Source organism: Lithobates pipiens, unplaced genomic scaffold, assembly GCF_037356315.1.
Source record: "Lithobates pipiens isolate NorthernLeopardFrog02 unplaced genomic scaffold, aLitPip1_a1.2 Scaffold_13, whole genome shotgun sequence".
Taxonomy (NCBI): domain Eukaryota; kingdom Metazoa; phylum Chordata; class Amphibia; order Anura; family Ranidae; genus Lithobates; species Lithobates pipiens.
In genome coordinates this window covers 273,894,742-273,920,312 of record NW_027507718.1, presented here as the reverse complement: position 1 = coordinate 273,920,312, position 25,571 = coordinate 273,894,742, and the positions used below count along the sequence as shown (strand labels likewise).

The following is a 25,571-nucleotide window of genomic DNA, read 5'->3' as shown; positions in this document are numbered from 1 at the left end:
AATTCATGTGATAAATGAATAAAAAATAAATAAGTGAAACAAATCTAAAATATAAAGTGAATGGTGCTATCCGTAGAAATGCTACTATGCTAATAATAGCCCCAATATTAATAAAGTGCTAATGTGCTATAATCTTCACAGTGATCAACAAGCAATAATCACACTTAAAAATGTCAATATAAAAACAAACAATAAATACACATGAAAAAAATTAATAAAGGAGGCTGTGATATATAAAATTGCATATATCCCGATCCAAAATATCAAGTGTCACTCAAGTGAAAGTCTATATATATAGTGAATTAAATCCTCCAAACGACAGTGAGAGAAGCATCACACATAAGTGGCAAATGGTGTCCAGCAATACTAGTGATTCTCAGGTGTTCACCAAGCCCGTGAGTGTACCAGGTAATTACCTTACAACTGTAAGGTGAACAGCACAAACGTAAAATCCTGAAAGGGGGGGCTTCAATATCTCACTTCTCCTCCTGTCCACACCACTTCTTATTTCCAAATAAATAGTGAGGGTCACTTAAAAGAGATGCTCAGAAAACAAAAGTGAAGCCTGCCATAGTGTAGTAGTTTGCATATTAAAGAATTTTATTAAAAGTACATACTACTCACATTGTTTTCCAAAAACACTGCACAATACACAGATACGAGCGGCCCGCTCGTGTGTGAACGTCACTTCCGGTGTCCGTCTGCTTTCCTATGCGTTACGTCACTGTCACGTGACTTTGACTGTTCACACACGAGCGGGCCACTCGTATCTGTGTATTGTGCAGTGTTTTTCGTGAATGTGTCACTAGTGAATAGAGCGCTAAGGACCCTCCATTACAACATATATCACTTGATGGAATACTGAACACAGTTATTTTGGAAATTATTGGACTTTTTGGACATTATTGTTTATTTATTTCTATCACAGGTTTTGTCATTATATTATCAATATTAATTTTAATGATTGAACTATCTGTATATTTTTTTCAGTCTAGTCATTTGTTAGCACTTATTATTTTTTCAGCGCAGCTAAACCTCTTTCCTGTTAACCAAGAGTACAATCACAAGCCAAAAGTTTCATAACCTAAAGCCTCAGTGTGCTAAACCACCTATATTTTTATATTTTATGTTTATTATTCCTGAAAATGTATTTAATAAAAAATGATTTCCCTTTTTGATCTAAAAGTCTGTTGTTAAAATGGCTCAATAGCTCAAGCTAAAATTTACACTCCCAAATGAATGACCCATCACAGTGATAAATCCCTTACTGGACAGCTCAGTCAGACGAGTCAAGCCTCAAAGCTGGAAGCTAATGCTGTGTTGCCTATTGAGCGAACCCACAGTGCTCTGGAACGTCTTAACGTCAAGAGGCCGCATAAATGTGTACCAAAATGTAAATAATGTAAACTAAAACAAAAATTTAATTAGCCTTAAACCATTATAGTTTCCATTTAAGCTTTACATGATAAATGCCCAGTGCTTTCTAGCTGTACTCAGATTGGCTGCATCAATTGTTATAATTAGGTTCTGCTTAGGCCGCTAGGCTGAACAGTTGAACAACCATTCCTCTGTAATCATGATAATGAGGAACATGCAGTATGCAAGGAAACATAGCTTTGATTAGGTCAGGATATTTCCACTCTTTCATTATGATCTAGTCCTGCTGTACCTCAATTGCCTAATATGAAACCAAATTCCTCCCCTTTCACTTTGCTCCAGTGCAGTTTTCTTGCAACACGAGTGCAGCACAGTGTACCTGCAGCTTTTGTGCAGGTTACCCGCGCTTTGCCATAGACTTCTATTAGATTGGGAGGTTTCGGTGCATTTTCTTAAAGTGCACAAAAATTCCCGTTCTAATGGAAGTCTAAAACAAACTGCGGGTAACCTGCAGGAAAACTGTGGGTACACTGCACTGCACCCATACTGCAAAGACACCACACGGGAGCAGAGTGAAAGAGGCCTAAAAATACTTATGCTAGTTGTAAGCAAACATTTACTTTGAAATATTTTTTTAAAGTGTATGCAAACCATAACAATAAACATCTTTTATTAGCTCCCTAATGGTTTTATTAATATACCATTGGAAGCATTTTGTTATATATGTTTGATAAGTGCAACTGAATAGCAGTTGATCTCAGAAATTCTGAACTGTGCTGTGTCTTCTGCATGCTTCCTGTTTTAGCTCACAGATTCTGTTAAGCCCTCTGTCAAGAACGCAAGCCCATAACGACTAGCTAACCATGGCAAGGCCCTTAATTGGGGTAGGAGGAAATGAGGGGGAGATTATTTTGAGCAAGTAAGGCTGTTGTGATACACTTTGCACAGCCCGCCTACATCTGGCCACTGCTAGGGGGCGACTCCACTCCAAGCTAGCTGGCTGACCAAAGACAGGCAGATACAAACCTTAGATGGAATAAAAACCGGGTAAAGACAGAAACTGCGGCACCGGGCACCAGGGGAGCCGTGACAGCTGGAGGGCTCCGCCGTAGGGTGAATGGGGACCTGGTGGGGCCCGCCTGAGCCCCCCAAAATCCTCCAGCACCAGCCGCCACTGATAATGAATGCATTTCTGGCAAACAAAAGGGTATTTTTTTGTACGTGAAGGGACATCAAAGAGATAAAACATGGAAAAATTAGTATGTATTGGAGGGTGGTAAAAATCAAATTTTCAATATATCAAAATTTTATTTTGATATATACTTTAAGGAATAAATAACTGGGTTACTTATTAAATGTTTTCTAACAGGTACATGTTAAAAATAAAAAACCCATATACAGTATATTGTAAAGAAAAAAACAAATAGGTTTCAAATTTAGAAATGTTGCTGTTGTCTAGCAGGTTGAGTGTTTTATAGCACCTTACTGAATGCACTTGTATATTATCTTTGGTTACACTCCAGGCTGGTTCACACCAAATGCTTTCCAGTGCCTTTTTAAAACACATCTAGAGTGCATGCACATTGTTTGCCATGTATTCTAATGGCCCTAGTTCACACCGGTGCAGTCAGTTCCACTGCTTTTAACAAAATGACAACCTGCTGCATTTTTTGTCCAGAATACATCAAAATGCATGTAAACACATTTAAACGCACTAGAATGCACATTATCCTCAATGATAATAAATGTTTTCTGCAAGTGTCAAATTTTAAAGAAAACAGCAGGAAGTCACAGCTGGCTTCCCACTGCCAAGATGGTGGCGCCAGAGACCCGAAGACTGGCGAATAACTGCCCTGGGTGAAGACAGCACTAGAATCCTAGACTGGTGAGCACCTGTTTTTTAAAAGTGGGAAAGCTACAGTATTTGTAGCTGCTGACTTTTAATTATAAAAGGGAAGATTTTTATTTTTTTAAATTACCAAACATGTTATACTTACCTGATCTGTGCAATGGTTTTGCCCATAACAGCCCTGATGCTCTTCTTTTTGGGTCCCCCGACGGCAATCCTGGCCCCTCCCCATGCGGAGTGCCACCAATAGCAAGCCTCTTGCATGAGGGGTTATGATTGGGCATGGACACCTTTCTTTTTTTGGCCATCTTCACCTGAAGATATCAGCATAACCCAAGTAGCCATGAATATCAAGTCTTATGTGTCCTGTGATACACAATTATGAAAACGAATTTGCAACATAGACAGTGATACAATTACTGGACACTGTTCCAAAACAGGTTACAAACTTGACTGATCTCATGTATGCCAATATTTAAAAATTAGGTTAACATCATTTAACAATGTTAACCACTTGCCTACTGGGCACTTAAACACCCTTCCTACCCAGACCAATTTTCAGCTTTCGGTGCTCTCACATTTTGAATGACAATTACTCAGTCATGCAACACTGTACCCAAATGAATTTTTGTCCTTTTTTTCCCCACAAATAGAGCTTTCTTTTGGTTGTATTTGATCACCTCTGGGGTTTTTATTTTTTGCGCTATAAATGAAAAAAGACCGAAAATTTTGAAAAAAAATGCATATTTATTTGTTTCTGTGACAAAATTATGCAAATTATAAATTTTTCATCATAAATTTTGGCCACAATTTATACTGCTACATATCTTTGGTAAAAATAACCCAAATTAGTGGATATTATTTGGTCTTTGAGAAAGTTAGAGAGTCTACAAGCTGTGGAGCGAATTGCACAAAATTGATCACATCTGATGTACTGGTGGCCTATCTCACTTCTTGTGACCAAGTCAGGAAAGTACAAATACCCCCCAAATGACCCCTTTTTGGAAAGTAGACATTCCAAGGTATTTAGTAAGAGGCATGGTGAGCTTTTTGATGTTGTCATTTTTTTCCTACAATTCTTTGCAAAATTAAGATTTTTTATTTTTTTTTCCACAAAATTGTCATTGTAATGGGTTATTTCTCTCACGTGGCATGTGTATACCACAAATGACACCCCCAATTCTGCTACTCCTCCTGAGTATTACAATACCACACATGTGGGACTTTTTCACAGCCTGGCCACATAGAGAGGCCCAACATGCAGGGAGGGCGTCACATGTTCTAGGAGCATAAATTACACATCTAACTTGTTGACTACCTATTACACTTTTGAAGGCCCTGGAGCACGAGGACAATGACACGTGGCACTGATGACAGATGGCACTGATACGTGGCACTGATGACACGTGGCACTGATGACAGATGGCACTAATATGTGGCACTGATGACAGATGGCACTTATACGTGGCACTGATGACAGATGGCACTTATACGTGGCACTGATGACACGTGGCACTAATACGTGGCACTGATGACAGATGGCACTAATACGTGGCACTAATACGTGGCACAGATGACGCGTGACACTGATGACAGATGGCACTGATAAGTGGCATTGATGACATGTGACACTGACAACAGATGGCACGTGACACTGACAGGTGGCACTGATGACAAATGGCACTGATACGTGGCACTGATGACAGATGGCACTAATATGTGGCACGGATGACAGATGGCACTATGTGGCACTGATGACACGTGGCACTGATGACAGATGGCACTTATACGTGGCACTGATGACAGATGGCACTGGGGACAGATAGCACTAACAAGTGGCACTGGGGGCAGGTGGCTCTGGGGAGGATGGCACTGGGGTGAGGATGGCACTGGGGCGAGGATGGCACTTTTTTTCCTTTTTTTTATAAACTTACGGCCGCTGCAGCCGTTGATCTCTCCCTCCTCACACGCTGTCTGTGTGAGGAGGGAGAGCGGTGCTGAGAGATGATCTCATATGTTTACATATGAGATCATCTCACATTTGACACGCCGATCGCGCTGTAAATGGCCGCTGTGATTGGCTGTTTACAGCGATCTGTGACTGGCTGTGTCCGAGGGACACGGCCAGCACAGAACTTCCCCGATGCACGCTCGCGGGAGCACGCATTGCGGAAGTAAACAGGAGGCCGTTCAGGAACAGCCTCCTGGCAGTTAGCATCCACTCTGTAGCCGTATTTCGGCTATAGGGCAGGCGCGAAGCGGTTAAAGTGATAATAAACCCTTACATAAGCCCACGGAAGTGACTAGCCTCAGGTAATACACAGTGATGACGCAAATCCTCCCATGGATTGACTGATGTCAAAATAAAACTCAGAAGTGATTCATGCAAACTGCAGAGGAAGGGGAGAGTAGCCAGTATCCACACTACATGCTAGGGACAAATAAATTTAAATGAAGATATGCTTTGTTCATATTTCATTTCTGAGGTTTGCAACCACTATATTATAGTGGTTCTAATGGCAGAGGGTTTTTTACCTTAAAGCAGAGTTCTGGCCCAAAAAAATGTTTTAATTGATCCTAGCATTATTACTAATTAAATACAAAAACGAGTACCGTATACAATGTTCATTATGGATTTAGCAAAAATGTACATTTCTTACCCAATATTGTCTTCCTCCTGGTGTGGCCATTGCCATCATGATTGTGGGCATATGAAGCTCAAAACGATATCTCTTCCTGTATTAGCTTTGGAGAGGTGCATGCTGGGTAACCAGCATGCACCTCTGGATCTAGCGCATGCATGATTTACCGGCTGCCGTAGTGCTGATTGTTTCTAAAGTTGCCATAACAACGGGCAGCAATGGAGGAAGGTCCCGCCCCGTTGTTATGGCAACATAGATAAACACATCTCGGTGCCGATCCACCTTAAATCGCATCATTTCCTGTCAGGAAATAACGAGATTTTTGATCACAGTACTGCTCACAGACTCCTGGGAAATGATGTGCCATCACAGGCACAGGCGAGGGAGGAAGCGACGAGGAGCTCTACGGACCAGAAAGTGGCAGATTAGGAGGACTACATAGCAACAGGGTGATTCTGGTAAGTATAAAAAAATGTTTTCCTCCAAATGTTGTTTTATAGATTTAGAGGAGTCCGATTCGGAAAAAAAAACATTTCAGGGTGGAACTCCACTTTAATGCATTTTTGACATTAGGGTAAAAAACCTTCTACATGCAGCTCTCACTCAGCCCCCCCTTATACCAGCCCCAACTTATATCTACCTGAGCCCAATCTTGATTCATAGTGGGCCACCATGCTCTGTGTGGTGCAAGCACATACGAGTGCCCCCAGAGCAGGCAGCTTGCTCTGGGGACACTCGGCAGGGTGGAGCCAGGAGTGCTGGCAGGAGAATGAAGAAAAGGAAGTACAAAACCATTGCATAGAGCAGGCAAGTATAAAATGTTTGTTCTTTTCATAAAAAATATTTGAGTATTTACAATCACTTTAACTAGATTAAGTGGTTGACATTCAAATTAAATATACAGAAAAATCTGAAGAATAACTATGAATGTTTGAGCTTACCTGGTCGAATATGATGTTCATGGGGCATCAAAATTTGTTCATCATATACACCCATCGTATTAGTTCTGAAATAATTTTCGAGCGTCTGCTTATTAAAAAAAGAAAAATAATTAAACTTAGTTTAAAGATCAATAGCCAGTACATGCATAGTTTTTGTCATTCAAAAGACAAACTGCATCTTCAGTTATATAATTTTTTATTCTGTTTTATTAAAATTAGATATTTCATTATGTACGTGAGCTCTGTTTTTATAATGGAATTGCACAGCTGGGAAGGCTTTAAAGGCACACTGCAGTGTAGATAGCCCCTGGTGCTAGCTTATTAGGTGGAAGAACAAGGTTTTCAATATTTTCTTCTTGTTCAATGTTTTTATTGAAGTTTTCAGGAATATGACAGTAGCTATACAAACATTCAAATGGGATAAGTACATTATGAACATTAATAAAATAAAACTCATGTGCAATTAGTTGCGTTCAAACAAAACAATCAATAATGGATTGATACAGTCAGATCTCAAAAAGACTAGAAGAGAGAGACTCCGATAGTCTATAAGAAATTTTGAATACGCCTCTGGTCCACCCCACCACAAACTGTGGACGGGTGGGGGCACATCCGACAAGTTGCAATTCGGACCTAGTCCAAAAATGCAAGTGTGACACAAGAGGCACATGGGTACAGAGTTAACAGGGAACTCTCACATATCAAGTGTCTAATGGAACAATCATATAAACGGACTTGCACTCGACAAGTGTGGGTTGAGTTGAGAGGGTTTGAGCGGGCGTGCCACATATACCACCGCATTTCAGTATGTAGCGGTTTAGGGTATAAAAGTATCAATCTCTGACAAAAGGGTGAAATAGTAGTTGTCCAACCTCATTGACAGCTAATAACTTTGGGAGGAAAAGGATATCTCATTAAAATGCACTGCAGGGTTGAGGATAAAGTAGGAAAATGAGGGGTGGGGTGAAAGAGGTAATAGCGGGTGTGTGCCAGGCTAGGGTACCGCTAAAAGTTGTCGCCGATTTGTAGACCAAATATTTGATGTAAGCCCGTGGTTTTTTATATTGGGAGGAGACCCAGGTCAAGAAGTGGTTCCCAAAACCCCAACACTGAAGAGTGTATTGTAGATACTGCCAGGTTACTGAGTCAAACGCTTTCCTGTTGTCAAGGAATAGGAGGCATGCTGGGATATGTCTAGTTTTAGCTGCATGGGAGAGCAGGATGGCTCGTCTAACAGTGTCGCCAGCTTGACGGGTTGGCATAAAGCCCTTTTGGTCATGGTTTATTAAGCGGCCTTTAACGGTGTTCAGTCAGGTCGCAATAATCTTGGCTAACAACTTGATGTCCAAGTTGAGGACAGAGATGGGACGATAGTTGGTACATGAAGAGAGATCTGATTTAGGTTTGGGTAGCATAAAAATTGTAGAGGTTAGTGTTTGAGTTCTAAATGAGTGCCCGACTAACAGAGAATTGAAGGCTTTAGTTAACAAAGGTGCTAAAATGGGTGCAAATATAGTAAGCCATTGAGAATCCATCAGGTCCCGGTCGTTTGTTTTAACGCTTTAATGGCTGCTGTGACCTCCAAGTCTGTAATAGGGCACTTAATCAGATCCAGTTATTCCTAATTATGGGTTGGAAGGGTAATACAGGAGAAGAGAGTATCGGCATTCACAGAGTCGAAGTCCTGTGTAGGGGAGTAAAGTCTGGCAAGGTTGGAACGGAATATCTCAAGTATTTTAGCTGGGTTGCTAGTGTTGGTATCACAAGCTTTTTTAGGCGTATAGATGTCTTGGGGTGATGAATCAATCGCAAAGTGTTAGACATAGGTGTGTCAGGTTTGCTAGCCCTAAGGTAGGATAAATGTTGGCATCTGCGGATAAGCTTATCGGCAGAGTCTGTGAGAAATAGGTCAAAGTCAAGTCGAGCTCCATCAAGACGTGCATTGTTGTTAGCGTTGGGGGTGGACTGAAATGTCTCGTGGCATGTGTTAAAGTGGACTTCTAGTTGTTGAAATAGGATTTTGTGGTCCCACTTAAGGGACGCTGCTTGTTGGATTATTCTGCCACAAATGACAGCTTTGCGAGCTTTCCAAAGTGTCAGAGCAGAGATATCATCCATATCGTTAATGGATAGGTAATCTTTAAGCGCCACTTCGATGTTTAGATTGTGAGAGGGGTGGGAGAGAACAGTGTGATTAATACTCCAGGACACGTCTTGTGTTCTGGGGATTGGGGAGGCTTTGGTGGTGCATACTGCGCAGTGGTCGGCCTTCAGAAAAGTGGTGATGAAGGAAGAGATGATATCCGAGATCATGCTAGCTGAAAGAATATGTGGTTAATGCACAAGAAGGATTTATGTAGATGAGAATAATGCCTATAGCGCTTACTAACAGGATTGAGTTCTCGCCACGTGTAAACTAGGTTGTGTGTGGATAGTAGGTGTTGGAAAGTCAATTTGCTGGGGCTAGATGGTGGGGCTGATGGTGATTTGTCAAGGAATGGAAGGATAGTCAGATTGGAATCCCTGCATAGAACTACTGTACCAAATTTGTGCTTGTCCACCACTTGAAAAAGATGTGAAAGGAAGGCTGTCGGGCGCTTATTGGGAGTGTAATACGACACAATCATGATCACAGTGTCTGAGATATGGCCAGTGAGTATGAGTTACCTGCTCTCAGGATCAGTAACTTGCGAAGAAAAGGTAAATAGCTTGGAGCATTGGAAACCTATAAGGGTCCCTCTCTGCTTGGTTGTGGCTGAAGCAGTAAAGAATTGTGGATATGAGCTGCGGAGGAATTTAGGGATGGCCGTATCAGTAAAGTGAGTTTCCTGTAGGCATTCAACGTGGGCCTTAGTGGCTGCAAAAGAACGTAGTTTATGAGGGATATTGAATCCTTGAACATTCAAGGAAAGTATGTTTATGGGGGCCATAGTAATCCCAAGGCTGGCCCGATTATGAAGAGGACATTTCCTGAGCAGAGAGCTACAGCCACCATGTGGAGTAAGAGAAGAGGGGAGAAAAGGACAGAACGGGAAGGAGCATAACAAAATAGAACAACCCTTTTAGATGCATGGAACATTATCATATAACAGCATAACAACAGGGTATGGGAGCGTCTCAGGGGAGAGAGGAGTACCTGAGGCAGGTCAGGATTAAGTAAGGTTATTGGTATTTAAACCAACAAGCTAGACATAACCTGAGGTCCCATCAAGCCGATTGGCAAAAACGAGAACACCGGGTAATACGTCCAAGACTACTTGTCAAGCTGGGGTGACACAACGGTGGAAACTTAATTAGACAGGGGGGACAGGCCTAGTGGAACACAGGCTGGGCGGGTTCCAAAAGATGGCTCCTGGCTGAGGTCAAAGTTCAAGGGAAGGTTCTGTAAGGCTGTCGCCAAAGAGAATTCCATCAGCTCGTGTGGACTGCAAAAGAAGATGTTGGACTGACATCAGAACCAAAAAGGTGAAATCAGTCCATCGAGTCCTCGTTGGACCGTGCAGGGTTATCAAATCGGCCTAGTTTATATAGATTCTGGTGTGTGATCTGGATGGCCTTTGTCAATTGATGCCCACTTTTGGGGGGAGCGAAAGGCTGATCGCGATGAGTCTCTATGTGTGGTGGTCTTCATAAGGCCAAAATCCATCAGGGCTGACTGCAACTCCTCGGCCGTGCAGAATACATATTTGGTTTCCAAATGTGTGAAACGTACTGAGAATGGAAAAACCCAGTGGTATGCAAAATTATTGCATTGAAGCACCTGCAGGTGGGGTTTGAGAGCCCATCTCTTAGCCACTATGAGTGGGGAATTGTCTGAAAAGAGCTGGTAAGTGTGGTCTTGGAAGGATAGTGAGTCTTTGCCTCTGGCTGCTGCAAGTAGCTGCTCCTTAGTGCGATAATAGTGGAACTTAACTATAATGTCCTGGGGTGGACCAATGTTTTTCCATAAAGACAGAGCCCTATGTACTCTATCCATCTCCAACCTTTCCACAGGGATAGCAGGTTGCAGTCCCTGGAAAAGGGCAATCATGGTGGCTTGCAGGTCGAGCACTGTCTCAGGAATTCCCCTGATCCTTAGATTAGACCTGCGGTCTCTAGTTTCCTGGTCCTCCAGAAGAGACTGTAGGATCATATTCTCCCCCTTGAGGTCCTCAAATTCAGCAGTGTAAGCCCTTGTACACACGGTCGGGGATTCCGACGGAATGTGTCCTATCGGACCGTTTTGTCGGATAATCCGACTGTGTGTGGTATGCATCGGACTGTTTCCGTCGGAATATCCGTCAAACCCAATTTTCCAACTTGGAAATATTTTCCAACAAACTGGTCCGATCGGACATACTCCGATCATGTGTAGAGAATTCCAATCTGACAAAGTGCCACGCATGCTCAGATCAAATTCCTACACCAAAGCTATTGGCTACTAGCGTGAACGTAGTCCTGTCGTAACGAAATAACGTCATCACGTTCTTAACGATCGGATTTTCCGACAACTTGGTCCGACCGTGTGTATGCAACAGTTTCGGACACAATCCGTCGGACAAAATCCGTTGGACAAAATCCAACGGATTTGGTTGGCAGAATGTCCGACCGGGTGTACAAGGGCTAAGTCTGTGTGTGATTCTCTAGGTCATCCACTCTGCCTTCTAGCTCTGCAGTTCTCGGTCTCAGCTCCTTGATCTCATGTGTCAGTTTGTCAGTAATATGGTCTACATAAGATAAGAGAAGCCGCGCTGGTATAGTCCCAAATGGTGAATCAGGATGATTGATTGAAAAACATGATGATATGTTTCAGTATTTGAAGATGGTGGGATAAATCCTTATGAAGTGTACCACCACCATAAGAAAAACTTGCTTACCAGATAGCAAGCAAAACCAGGCATGTGGCTATAGACCAACCAAGACCTTTGCTTGCACAGAAGATCTTAGGGATAAATAGCACTGGATAGATGGCTGCAATTATTTCTCACACACCAGAACCACTGTAAAATCAGTGATCATCTCATTCAGCAAAGGACCCAAAAAGAGAGACTTTCCTGGATTCAAGTTTCTCCGTTCATCACTGTACAGGAACATCTTTCCAGCTTCACTCTCATAGAGTCTTTTTGACTCTGCATATCTTAATAAAGAGAACCTGTCACCAAAAAATGATTACATATCGCCATGCATGCGCACAAGCTGGCTCCTAACTTTTTTAGCTGGTCCCTAGATTCAAAGCAAATTTGTCAAGCCCTGCAAAAAGATTAGTATTCAAGTATCATATTGTAAAATTGTTTCTCTATCTGCAACATGTTCTTTAAAATGCATAACAAAGTGCCATAAATGTTAAAATGTAATGCATTAAAACAAAACTGTACAGCATTGTAAAGGTGTCATACTACAGTATATTGAATATTGAACCCAAGCATAATTTAAAGCTGTCGACTTGGAAAAACTAGCAAATACGATCTTGACAGTTGTGCTTCATTGACCTTCAAATATGTTATCTGTTTCTTGCCTTTAGAAATGAATTAAAGAAATATGTGCCATGTTCACTGACATTGTTTACATAGTTTAATATAATGTATAGCCTAAGGATACAGTAACCTTATATAACTGACAAAACGTATGACTGAATTTATTTCATCCATGCTACACATTCAAGTTTTTCTGCTACTTGGCGGGAACAGTTAGAGATGTGGTGATCAATTATTTTTTTGAATATAGTGCTGCCTATTATTTTACTGTCAATAATACAACAAAAAAATTTGTCCAGCATACCTGATCAAATTATTATAGATCTAGGTGCTCAGTGAGCTGATTGCATCTATCTATGTGTAAGAAAATCCGCCAGAGCAAAAAGTTATAGCTCCAACCTCAACCAGCACAATGTTTAATACATAAACCAACATACAATGGATAATATTTCCAAAGTACATTAAAACCCACTATGGCATCTACTACCTATATTATAACATCTAATTTATAACGTTTGTTTTTTTGATATGCATATGTTTGTACAGCTATAAAGATGTATGTACTAGCTAGATTATAGGTTAAAGCAGAACTAATTTCCGCTACACATGCCCCCTAGCACTGATATCTCTGAAGGTTTCTTCTTTAGGGTCTAGCATTTTGGCTATCAGGCCAGCCCGGGATAATGCAACTCCGGTGTATGCAAGAGTTCATTCATCCTGGCATCAAGTGCATGCCAAGATGTGCATGTGCAGCTCAAAATACCTTCTCTGGAGTTTGCTAGCAAGCAGGTAAGGCTGGCCATCGAAAAATAAAAATAAAAAAATCAACAGATTCCTCCAACCACACAGTTGAAATGGATAGAATCCCCCACTCTGTTCTCAGAATTCACCCCATTGACTGAAGCTGCTTATCGAGAAAAAATTTCCAACAAGCCTGTTCCACAGAAGTCGATCATTAACTACATATGGATAAAAATGTGTCCAATCCCAGCTAAACCGGACAAATTTTGAGCCATCTATGACCAGCTTAAAGTGGAGTTCCACCTAAAAATGGAACTTCTGCTTTAAGTGCTGGTGACCCCCTGACATGCCACATTTGTTTTGTTTTTTTTTGGGGGGGGGGGCGGGTACCCTGTTTTTAGAGGCACCCAGCTCCCACTTTCTCCCCTGGCACCGGAAGACCACCTCTCCCCCCTCCCTCCCTCCCTGCAATCTTCTGGGACACGTCATAGGTCCCAGAAGATTGCCTGGCCATTCACAGCACAGCCCGCACATGCTCAGTGCGAGCCTGGTTGTGAAGCCACAGCCGGGTGCCCACAGTTACAATGCTGGCACCGCGGAGAGTAGGGGGAGAGAAGCAAGGCTTCGTGCACCTGCATCACTGCACCGTGGGACAGGGAAATTCCTTGGAGACCCCCAGGTCACCAAAACTAGTGTCCTCATAGGAAGATATCCCCTCTATTACTTTTCTGGGGACAACACAAAATTGGGGATTTTCTTTTACTTTCATTTTCAATGATAATGGTAAACAGGACAAATAGGAATAATCTTCCTAATGTGGACACAGACAACAATAAAAACTGACACGCGTTCCAATCAGTGTTCTAATCCCTCTGCATTCTATCCAAAACAGAGCTGATGCGAGTGCCCGGCAGTCCCGATCACCACCGGGCTTTTGTGCAAACCAATCAATATATATAATTATATATTTTTGAGGGTACTTATTATAGGAAAAAGTAAAAAATATTTTACTATTTTAAAAGTTTCTTTCAAAATTGTTGCTCTTTTTTTGTTTATAGCACAAAAATAAAAACCGCAGAGGTGATCAAATACCACCAAAAGAAAGCTCTATTTGTGGGGAAAAAAAAGGACATCAATTTTTTTTGGGTGCAATGTCGCATGACCGCGCAATTGTCAGTTAAAGTGACGCAGTGCCGAATCACAAAAAGTGCTCTGGTCAGGAAGGGGGTAAAATCTTAAGAAGCGTTTATTGCAGAAAAGACATTTAGAGTTTGTTCTGCAAGAAAATCCTACCTGATGCCACAGTTCTACTTTAACCACTTGCCACCCGCCCTATTACAAAAAGACGGTGGCAAAGTGGTTTCATAATCCTGATCGGACGTCATATGATGTGATCAGGATTATGTGCCACTGCGCGCCCCGGGGGCGCGCATCGCGCCGATCGTTGTTGCGGGGTGTCAATCTGACACCCGGCAACTACGATCTCGGTAAAGAGTCTCCGAAAGAGTCTCCGAAGGAGACTCCTTACCACGTGATCAGCCGTGTCCAATCACGGCTGATCACAGTGTAAATAGGAAGAGCCGGTGATCGGCTTTTCCTCACTCGCGTCTGTCAGACGCGAGTAGAGGAGAGCCGATCGGCTGCTCCTCTGACAGGGGGGGCCTGTGCTGATCTATTATCAGCACAGCCCCCCCAAGGATGCCCACACTGGACCACCAGGGACGCCACCAGACCACCAGGGATGGTCAGGATAAGGTATGCCACCCTAGACCACCAGGGATTCCACTCAGTGCCACAATGGATGCCAATCAGTGCCCATAATGGATGCCAATCAGTGCCCACAATGGGCATCACTGATTGGCATGCATTATTGCTTGGCACTGATTGGTATCCATTAGTACAGTATAATAATACAATGCTGCCTATCAGTTCCCATCCGTGCCGCCTATCATTGCCCATCCATGCCACCTATCAGTGCCCATCCATGCCCACCTGTGCCGCCTACCTATGCCCACCTGTGCCGCCTACCCATGCCCACCTGTGCCGCCTACCCATGCCCACCTGTGCCGACTACCCATGCCCACCTGTGCCGACTACCCATGCCCATCCATGCCACCCATCCATGCCCATCCATGCCAGCTATCAGTGCCAATTTGTGCCACCTATCAGTGCCCATCCGTGTCACCCATCCGTGTCACCCATCAGTGCCACCCATCAGTGCCGCCTATCAGTGCCCATCAGTGCCGCCTATCAGTGCCACATATCAGTGTCCATCAATGCCACCTCATCAGTACCACTTCATTGGTGCCACCTCATTGGTGCCCATTAGTGCCGCCTTATCATTGTCCATCAGTGTATCCCCATCAGTGCCCATCAGTGAAGGAGAAAATTTACTTATTTACAAAGTTTTGAAACTGAAACAAAAAAAACATATTTTTTTTCAAAATTTTCGGTATTTTTTTATTTGTTTAGCAAAAAATAAAAACCGCAGAGGTGATCAAATACCACCAAAAGAAAGCTCTATTTGTGGGAAAAAAATGATAACAATTTCATTTGGGTACAGTGTAGCACGACCGCGCAATTGTCATTCAAAGTGCGACAGCGCTGAAAGCTCAAAATTGGTCTGGGCAGGAAGGTGTTTAAGTGCCCGGTATTGAAGTGGTTAAAATAGGAAAATAACAATTTAAGGTTGAATGCAGGGTAAATTTCTCTTGCAGTGGGACTCCCCCTGCACTGCAAGGGTTTAATGTCCATTTTTGCCTAGGGAACCATTAAAAAGCAGTATTTACCATATCCCTTGCTCCCACAGGCTTCTTTTTCCCTGTGCAACTGGTTCCCCAAGTCTCTTCTCTCTTCAGTGCACTGTCCCTCTGATGTCATTTTGCACAATCAGCAGTCCTGAATTGTAAGTGAAGACACAAATCAGGAGTAGTGAGGGATAAGATAAGTAAAACTGCTTCTTACTGGTACCCTAGACAAATGTGAGCATTTAACCCTTGCAGTATGGGTAAGGGTAGCTTTTAACTTCTTCAGATCCGTGCTATAACCGAATGACGGCTACAGCGCGGACCTACTTTGCAGAGAGAACGTCCTCTGACACCCCAACGGCCCGCGCGCCCCCTGCAGGGAGTGTGCAGCGCGCTCTGTGATCAGAGAGTCTATGAGACTCGGCTGATCACAGATCAGATTAAGAGGTCAATCCCGACCCCTTAACACTGGATCATTTGTCAGCCAATGACAGCTGATCATGTGATGTAAACAGAGCCAGGAAGCGGCTATTTTTTCTCCTCGCGCTGACAGCGTGAGCAGGAAAAAAAAAAGACCAGCACTGATAGGTGGCACTGATAGGTACCACTGATAGGTGGCACTGATGGGCACTGGTAGGTTACACCGATGGGTAGCACTGTTGATGAGGCACTGATGGGTGGCAACGTGGGCACCGATGGGCGGCACTGTTGTGCACTGCTAGGTGGCACTGGCAGGTGGGCACAGATGAGCTAGCGGCAGCTCTCCTTGATCAGGACAGATGACTGAGAGCTGCCGCCAGCTCATCTGTGCCCACCTGCCAGTGCCACCTAGCAGTGCACAACAGTGCCGCCCATCGGTGCCCACGTTGCCACCCATCAGTGCCTCATCAACAGTGCTACCCATCGGTGTCACCTACCAGTGCCCATCAGTGCCACCTATCAGTGGTACCTATCAGTGCCCTTCTGTGCCATCTTATCAGTGGCCATCAGTGCCACCATATCTGTGCCCATCAATACCGCCTTATCTGTCCCCATCAGTGCTGCCTAATCTGTGCCTATCAGTGCTGCTTTATCTGTGCCCATCAGTGCTGCCTTATCTGTGCCCATCAGTGCTGCCTTATCTGTGCCCATCAGTGCTGCCTTAACTGCAGGCTGCACTGGTGGGCACTGATAGGCTGCACTGGTAGGCTGCACTATAAGTGCCCACTAGTGCCACCTCATCAGCGCATATCAATGAAGGAGAAAAATTACCTGTTTGCAAAATTTTACAAACTATGAAACATGATTTATTTATTTTTTCAAAATCTTCCATCTTTTTTTGTTTGTTTAGCGAAAAATAAAAAACCCAGCTGTGATTAAATACCACCAAAAGAAAGATCTATTTGTGTGAAAAAATTGATGAAAATGTCATTTGGGTACAGTGTTGTATGCCCGCGCAATTGTCATTCAAAGTGCCTCAGCGCTGAAAGCTGAAAATTGGTCTGGGCAGGAGGGAGGTTTAAGTGCTCAGTAAGCAAGTGGTTATATTTCCCTGGAGTTCGGCTTTAAGCAGAAGCTTAAAGTGGAAGTTTAGTTAAGTTTAGTTAAAGGAGAAGTACACCGAAAACTCATTTGGCTGTGCTTCTCCTGTGGATCACTCCCCTGTGAGGATGGGGCAGAGCAGAGAGCTGCTGACTGACAGTCACCAGCACTCTGCTCAGGGAGCTGTGAGAAGCAATCGCTCTGTTCTCAGTGTTAGGACCAGCGTGGAATCGATGCTGCATCCACCTAGGTAAGTATGATTAATGTGTAATACTTTTTTCCAAGTGTAATGTTCTTACATGCAAAATTTTTGTCCAATAGACAGCCATCTACCCCTTTCTTTTCTTATCTTTATCCAGAAAAGTGCTTGTATAGTTTTCACAGACTGCAACACTTGTAAATGGAGAGAGGGATCCTGGCATTCATCTGTCTCTCCCCCTGCACTTCATTAGAGGAAAGTAATGTTACTAAATCTATATCTTAGAAGCAATTTTTAAACTGGTCCGCAGTTTCAACCCTTTTACTGCCACCAACATACAGCCCATACCCCAGCAGCTGTGGTGGGGAAGGGGTTATATAAGTTCCTGGCTGCTGTGCATTTAATTGTTTCAGGCTTACTGTCTGCTTTTCACAAAACCCCAGTACATTCACCCCCCACTCACTCACACACACATCATTCAACTCCTACACAGAGGCGGATCCAGTCTCAGGAGGGGCACTGCCAGAAAATAAGGTGGTGCTTACAGAACTGTAATTAACCACTTTCAGACCGGACCATTTTGCTGGTCAATGACCAGAGGTCTTTTTACACTTTGGCACTGCGCTGCTTTAACTGGTAATTGCGCGGTCATGCAATGTTGCACCCAAACAAAATTTGCGTCCTTTTCTTCCCACAAATAGAGCTTTCTTTTGATGGTATTTGATTGCCTCTGCGATTTTTATTTTTTGCGATATAAACGTAAAAAGACCGCAAATTTTGAAAAAAAATGATATTTTCTACTTTTTGTTATTAGAAAAATCCAATAAACTCAATTTTAGTCATACATTTAGGCCAAAATGTATTCAGCCACATGTCTTTGGTAAAAAAAAAGTCAATAATTGTATATTTATTGGTTTGCGCAAAAGTTGTCACATCTACAAACTAAGGTACATTTTCTGGAATTTACACAGCTTTTAGTTTACGACTGCCTATCTCATTTCTTGAGGTGCTAAATTGGCAGGGCAGTACAAAACCCCCCCAAATGACCCCATTTTGGAAAGTAGACACCCTAAGGAAATTGATAAGAGGCATGTTGAGCCCATTGAATATTTTATTTTTTTGCCTCAAGCGATTGAATAATGACAAAAAAAAATTTTTTTTTTTTTTTTTACACAAAGTTGTCACTAAATGATATATTGCTCACACATGCTATGGGCATATGTGAAATGACACCCCAAAATAAATTCTGCTGCTTCTCCTGAGTACGGGGATACCACATATGCGGGACTTTTTGGGAGCCTAGCCGCGTACGGGGCCCCGAAAACCAAGCACCGCCTTCAAGCTTTCTAAGGGCGTAAATTTTTGAGTTCACTTCTCACTACCTATTACAGTTTTGAAGGCCATAAAATGCCAAGATGGCACAAAACCCCCACAAATGACCCCATTTTAGAAAGTAGACACCCCAAGCTATTTGCTGAGAGGCATGTTGAGTCCATGGAATATTTTATATTTTGCCACAAGTTGCGGGAAAATTACAAACTTTTTTTTTTTTTTTTTTTTTTCACAAAGTTGTCACTAAATGATATATTGCTCACGCATGCCATGGGCATATGTGAAATGACACCCCAAAATAAATTCTGCTGCTTCTCCTGAGTACGGGGATACCACATATGTGGGACTTTTTGGGAGCCTAGCCGCGTACGGGGCCCCGAAAACCAAGCACCGCCTTCAGGCTTTCTAAGGGCGTTACAGTTTTGAAGGCCATAAAATGCCAAGATGGCACAAACCCCCCCCAAATGACCCCATTTTGGAAAGTAGACACCCCTAAATTTAGGGGTACACTAGTGAGACTAGGTAATAAATGGCGGGTGCCCTGAAACTATAAAAAAATAACTAACCAACCAGCGTCACCTGTAACAGTTATATGGTGATCACTGGTGAAAGGGTTAACTAGGGGGCAATCAGGGGGCTTTATGCGGTAGTATATGGGGGTCCCTGGCGCTATAAAAAGCTGCGGCGAACCTAAATACCTACCTGCCTAACTAGCGTCACCTGTGACACTAATACAGCGATCAGAAAAACGATCGCTTATTAGGCTGGGTTCACACTGGAGCGATGCGGGAACGCCACGAATGCGCGGCGGGTTCCCGCATCGCATGCCTCCCGGCGGCAGTTCACACTGCCCTATGCGAACTGCTGGGAGTGTCAGTGAAATGTTAATGACACCCCCAGATCAGTTCGCATATCGCAGTGCGATCTGCAAACTTGGATCGCATGGTGTGAACACCCATGCGATCCGATTCTGCTGCGGACCAAAAAAAGGGTCCCATGCGAGTTTGCGGCGGGTGCGACACGAATTCAGCCATACTATCTGTATAGCTGAACTCGAATCGCACAGAGATCGGATGTGATTTGCACTGCAGTGCGGTGCGAATCACATCCGTTCTCATAAACCGCTGCAATGTGAACCCAGCCTTAGTGACACTGGCGACGGGGGGTGATCACGGGGTTAAACCTTTATTGGGGGGGTTAGGGGGGTACCTTAGAACTAAAGGGGGCTAACCCTAACTGCCCTAACAGTTATTAGTCACAAATGACACCCGCCGGGTGATCAGGGGGTTAAACCTTTATTAGGTAATAAATGGTGGGTGCCCTGAAACTATAAAAAAATAACTAACCAACCAGCGTCACCTGTAACAGTTATATGGTGATCACTGGTGAAAGGGTTAACTAGGGGGCAATCAGGGGGCTTTATGCGGTAGTATATGGGGGTCCCTGGCGCTATAAAAAGCTGCGGCGAACCTAAATACCTACCTGCCTAACTAGCGTCACCTGTGACACTAATACGGCGATCAGAAAAATGATCGCTTATTAGGCTGGGTTCACACTGGAGCGATGCGGAAACGCCGCGAATCCGTGGCGGGTTCCCGCATCGCATGCCTCCCAGCGGCAGTTCACACTGCCCTATGCGGACTGCTGGGAGTGTCAGTGAAATGTTACTGACACCCCCAGATCAGTTCGCATATCGCAGTGCGATCTGCAAACTCGGATCGCATGGTGTGAACACCCATGCGATCCGATTCTGCTGCGGGCCAAAAAAAGGGTCCCGTGCGAATTTGCGGCGGGTGCGGCGGGTGTGGCGGGTGCGGCGAATGGCTGAACTCGAATCGCACAGAGATCGGATGTGATTTGCACTGCAGTGCGGTGCGAATCACATTCGTTCTCATAAACCGCTGCAATGTGAACCCAGCCTTAGTGACACTGGCGACGGGGGGTGATCACGGGGTTAAACCTTTATTGGGGGGGTTAGGGGGGTACATTAGAACTAAAGGGGGCTAACCCTAACTGCCCTAACAGTTATTACAGTCACAAATGACACCAATGCAAAAAAAAAAAAAAAAAAAAAAAAAAAAAAAAATGACATTGGTGTCACTGTGACTGGGGGGCAGGGGTAATTGGGGGGGGGTGATCGGGGGGGTGTGAGTGTGCCTGGCATGTTCTACTGTGTGTGTAGAGTGTTGGTGCAACTCACCGATCCGCTCTCCTCCGTGTCGGAACGAAAAATACCGACACGGAGGAGAGAATACATCACTTCCTCTCCTGTGTTTACATTACAGGAGAGGAAGTGATGTCACGGGGGATTCCTATTCGTCGGGAGCGATCGCGTGGGGGTGGCCATGAATGAATGGCTGCCCCCTCGTCCCGGATCGCTCCCGGACGAAAACCGACCGCCGCAGGCACCGGGCGGGGGCCCGATCGGGCCCCCGACCCGCGGGAGGCAAGGGACGTACAGGTACGCCAATATGCCTGCCCGTGCCATGCTGTCGACGTACATCGTCGTGCGGCGGTCGGCAACTGGTTAACCTATCATGCAGTCCTGAAGCGATGTCCACCGACCACCCCTGATCGCTACCCACAGAAACAGAATGGCAGTCTGCCAATGTAAACAAGGCAGACTGCCGTTCTGTCAGAGATGAACAGAGTGATCTTGTGTTCCTGCTAATGAGGAACATGGATCACTGTTCAACTAGTGAATCCACCCCCCACACATTTAGAAAACATCCCCTAAAGACACACTTAACCCTTTGATCGCCCCTGGTGTTAACCCCTTCCCTGCCAGTGTCATTTGTACAGTGACATATTTTTAGCACCGATTACTGTATTATTGTCACTGGTTCCCCCCAAAAAAGTGTCAAAACTGTCAGTTAGGTGGGATTGCACTGCAGGCAGCATCACATGACAGTGACACACAGCCATTGCTTCATCCTGTGTTCACGCTGCGCTGGAGTGTGAAGAAGTTGGAGGGAGGAGGTGGGTGGGGCCAACACTCTCACTAGGCGCGAAGGCAGAAGGCTCTGCTCTGAATGCTGGGGCTCTCCTCCTCAGCAGTGGCTCTGGTTGTTAGATGCCAGGCAGAGCAGGCGCTAGCAACCAGTGCAGAGAACAGTAGAGGCCATCCAGCAACGCGACTCCATCCACCTCCTCCCCCCTTCTTCTAGAGGCTCCAGTGTGGCGTGAAGACAACAACAGGGTCTCTCTCTGTGCCGCTGATGCTGATGATAATGATGTGAAAGAGAGACTGTCAGTAATATTTTAAGGGGGCAATTGCCCCGTTGCGCCCACCCCCCCCCCCCCCCCACATGAAGCTAGATTAGCTTCATGTGAGTGTAGGGAAGATATTAGGGGTCCATTACACTGTTTGGAGGTTTAAGCTAATCTAAAGGCCTAAAATTATTTTTTTTATATGTCTGCAAAAAAATACAAAAATATCTTTGACAGCAAAAGGGTTAAATAGTTTTAAAAATTCAGACATAATACTTACTGGCTCATCCAAATCAAACATTTGTCTTGCCATGTTTCACCTGTAAAGAAAAATACAAACAAAGATTCAAAAATGATATCTGCTAATATTTTTAAAAACCTAATACAATTAAAATTGAAAGAATGTTGGAAAATGTGGCGACTGAAGTGCACAAGATATCTGCTCCTGCTCTCCCATAGCGGACACTGGCAGAATTGGACAATGATGTGTGAGATGGGTCCTGTCTGACAGCAGCGGAAGTGAAATCTGAAGCATAAAAGGCCCAAAAAAGAAAAACAATGCAGCCTTAAAATCTCAGAATTGGTAAACTGCAATACAATTGTTTGCTTTTGGGTCTAATACTGCTTTAAGCACAATATCCCTTTAACTGACCCAATCATTTCAGTTTTAGAACACGTGCCTGTATTATCAAAAACATGGGCCATCTTCATAACTCAGGACCAAGAAAAACCTACCAAACAAATCTGTTCTCCTCCCCTCGATTATCGCAGCCAGGAGTTGTAGAAATAACCTGGTGCCCTGTTAACCCTGTTTTGGAAAGCCAAAGTGAAGCAAAATAAATGAATCAAAGACCCTCAAACAGGGGGACACATAACAGGCCTGGAAAACATCCGGTCCTACTGGACTGAATTCTTTTCAGGACTAAATTGTTACATTACTTAGGCTGTTCATACATGAATTGAAATTTAGCTGGTTCAGCAGGGACCAACTGAATTTTGATCCATGAATGGGCAGGCTGATTGTACCCAAGTTGATCGACCTGGGTACAACCAGCCTGTCTGATTTTTGGCATGAGATTACTGTCAACGGTGTTCTGTTGAGAAGTGCCCGCTATCGACCAGTGCCTGGGATGAACTGCACATGCATCGTATGGAATAGCACAACAGCTGATTTTACGATTAGCTGTTGTGACGGCGTGACGGCGCCTGTGCACAATAGCCATCAGGAAAAAAAATTCTGTCAGACTGTGCCCCGAGCTCATGTTGGTGAGGGGTGGATTTCTACATGTTATGGGCGGATTTATAAATGATGGGCAGTGCTGCAAAACAAAACTTTTTACGCTATTCTTTCTGGACGGAGTGTTTAGCCAACTGATGGGTGGGTTTGCAGGGCGTATATAGTATAAACAGTTTTGTTTTGCAACACTGGCCATCTTTAAAAAATGCCGCCCCCAACTGCCCATTATTTATAAATCCGCCCACAACATATAAAAATACACCCCTTGCTGACATGAACTCGCCACGGGAGCGCGCGGCACAATCTGACAGAAAAAATTATTCTGTTGACTGTTGTGTGCATGCGTCGTCTCGCAGTCACAACAGCTGATCGCAAAATCAGCTTTTGTGCTGTTGGGTATGGTACATGCGCCGTTCGTCCCGGGCACTTCTTGATATTGGGCACTTCAACACAACACCGTCACAGGCTGATTGTACCAACAGGTACCCCAATCCCAATGGCAGATCACAACATCTCTGCAGGAGGCATTCTCCCATCAACAATGAATGTTTTTAGGCGGGAATTTAGCCATTGCAAAGACACTGTAGCCCTCGTTTGTCATCCTTGCAAAAGCAAAGCAGCTTTGTCAAGGCTTTCAAAGCTGCGTGGCCTTTTCTAGATTGACACGATTTCCAGTTAGAAAACCAATGAAAATTATGAATGGGATACCATTCACGAATACACGCATACAGGCTCCCTGAATGTAGCTATTTAGAAAAACTGCAATAAAATTAAAACTAGATTGTAATTTCCATACTGAATACTTGTTGGAGATGTGCTGAAGGCTTCATGCTTCACATTTGGTGGTCCTGTGAATTACTCCAACCCTTCTGGAGAGAGGTCCATGATCTTATTGCACAAGTCATAGGTGGCACAGTGGTGTAGTGGGTAGCACTCTCACCTAGCAGTAAAAAGGGTCGCTGGTTCAAATCCAAACCAGGTTAATTGGCTTCTGTCCAAAATTGCCACTAGTATATGAATGGGGACCTTGGATTGTGGGCTCCTTGAGGGTAGGGACCGATGTGAGTGTATAATGTACAGGGATAGGGACAATTGTAGACATTCACACTCACTCAGGATGGACTGGTGTCTTTATTCAACCTTACTATGTCATCAAGTTCACTCTGGACAACACCAGCGCAATTTCTTTTATACCACACGACCCTGTCCAAAATAGACTACCACAATTCACTAGCTATGCATATGGTGACTGTGCAAGACTCTGCGTTCCTGTACACTGGTGGTCTATATGTGTCCTGATAATTAGAGAATGGTTTTCCAGGCTCTCTAAAATAGAGGAGATGGAAGAACTTATTCATCTGAGGAGCGAATACAAAAATTCAGGCATACATGGTTCTGCGGGACTCACTTCAAAACTACTGAACACTTTCAATCCTACTTATTCTCAGATGCACTTATGATCCATATGCTATTAGCAGAAACCATCATGTCAAGGGTGGACAGACAGGAATAGTGGAGCGGGTAAAGTCCCTGACCCATCTATTCCCCGAATCTATATTTCCCTTAAAGGGTAACTCCACATTCGCGGGGGGGAGGGGGGAATAGTAAATAAAGAAAAGATAAAATATAGTGTATACAATTGCGATACAAGTCATATTGTGATTGAATGTTATTAACCACCTTAAGACCAGCTGCCGCAGTTGTACTGTGGCAGGTTGGCTCTCCAAGCGAACCCCCGTCAGTGTACGTCGGCCGCAATTGCTCCTGAGAGAGACAGAACGGGGATCTGTCAATGTAAACAGACAGATCCTCATTCTCTCAGGGGAGGATAGACAGATCGTCTGTTCCTAGTGATTAGGAACAGCAATCTGTCTCCTCCTCCAGTCGCTGCACTCCCCTCACAGTTAGAAACACCTCCCTAGGGAACACTTAACCCTTTTATCACCACCCTAGTGTTAACCCCTTCTCTACCAGTGACATTTACACAGTAATCAGCGGCTGTATTTAACCGGTTCCTGACCAGCGCACGCCGATGTACGTCGATAGAATGGCATGGGCAGGCATATTGGCGTACAGGTACGTCCAATCTTCAATGCCGCCCTGCCATCGGGAACGCGCCGCCGGCGCGCTCCCGCGCTGGTCGGGACCCCCGCAAATCCGGTCGCGGTACCCGCGGACTCGATCGCCGCGGGCATACCCGCGATCGTCTCGCGGGGCGGCTGAATGGAGGAAATGCTGTGTAAACAGCATTTCTCCATTCTGCCTAGCAACTAGTGACGCTGATCTCTGCTCCATGTGATTGGAGCAGAGATCAGTGTTCAC

General features: G+C 44.2%; 1 protein-coding gene across 8 annotated transcripts in view; it reads right to left on the bottom strand.

The window, feature by feature from the left end:
• The window catches only part of NFKB1 (nuclear factor kappa B subunit 1), a 192,899-nt gene that overhangs the window by 128,081 nt on the left and 39,247 nt on the right, over positions 1–25,571 (bottom strand). For 2 of the 8 annotated variants that reach the window (XM_077476639.1, XM_077476641.1), the window contains exons 2-4: positions 22,293–22,332; positions 15,793–15,901; positions 6,810–6,897 (exon numbers count right to left, since the gene is read on the bottom strand). In XM_077476639.1, the coding sequence (XP_077332765.1) occupies positions 6,810–6,897; positions 15,793–15,795 (91 nt within the window). In that variant the 5' untranslated portion in view covers positions 15,796–15,901; positions 22,293–22,332. The remainder of the gene's footprint in view (positions 1–6,809; positions 6,898–15,792; positions 15,902–22,292; positions 22,333–25,571) is intronic. The other 6 variants (XM_077476640.1, XM_077476642.1, XM_077476637.1 and 3 more) reach the window with 3 other exon arrangements.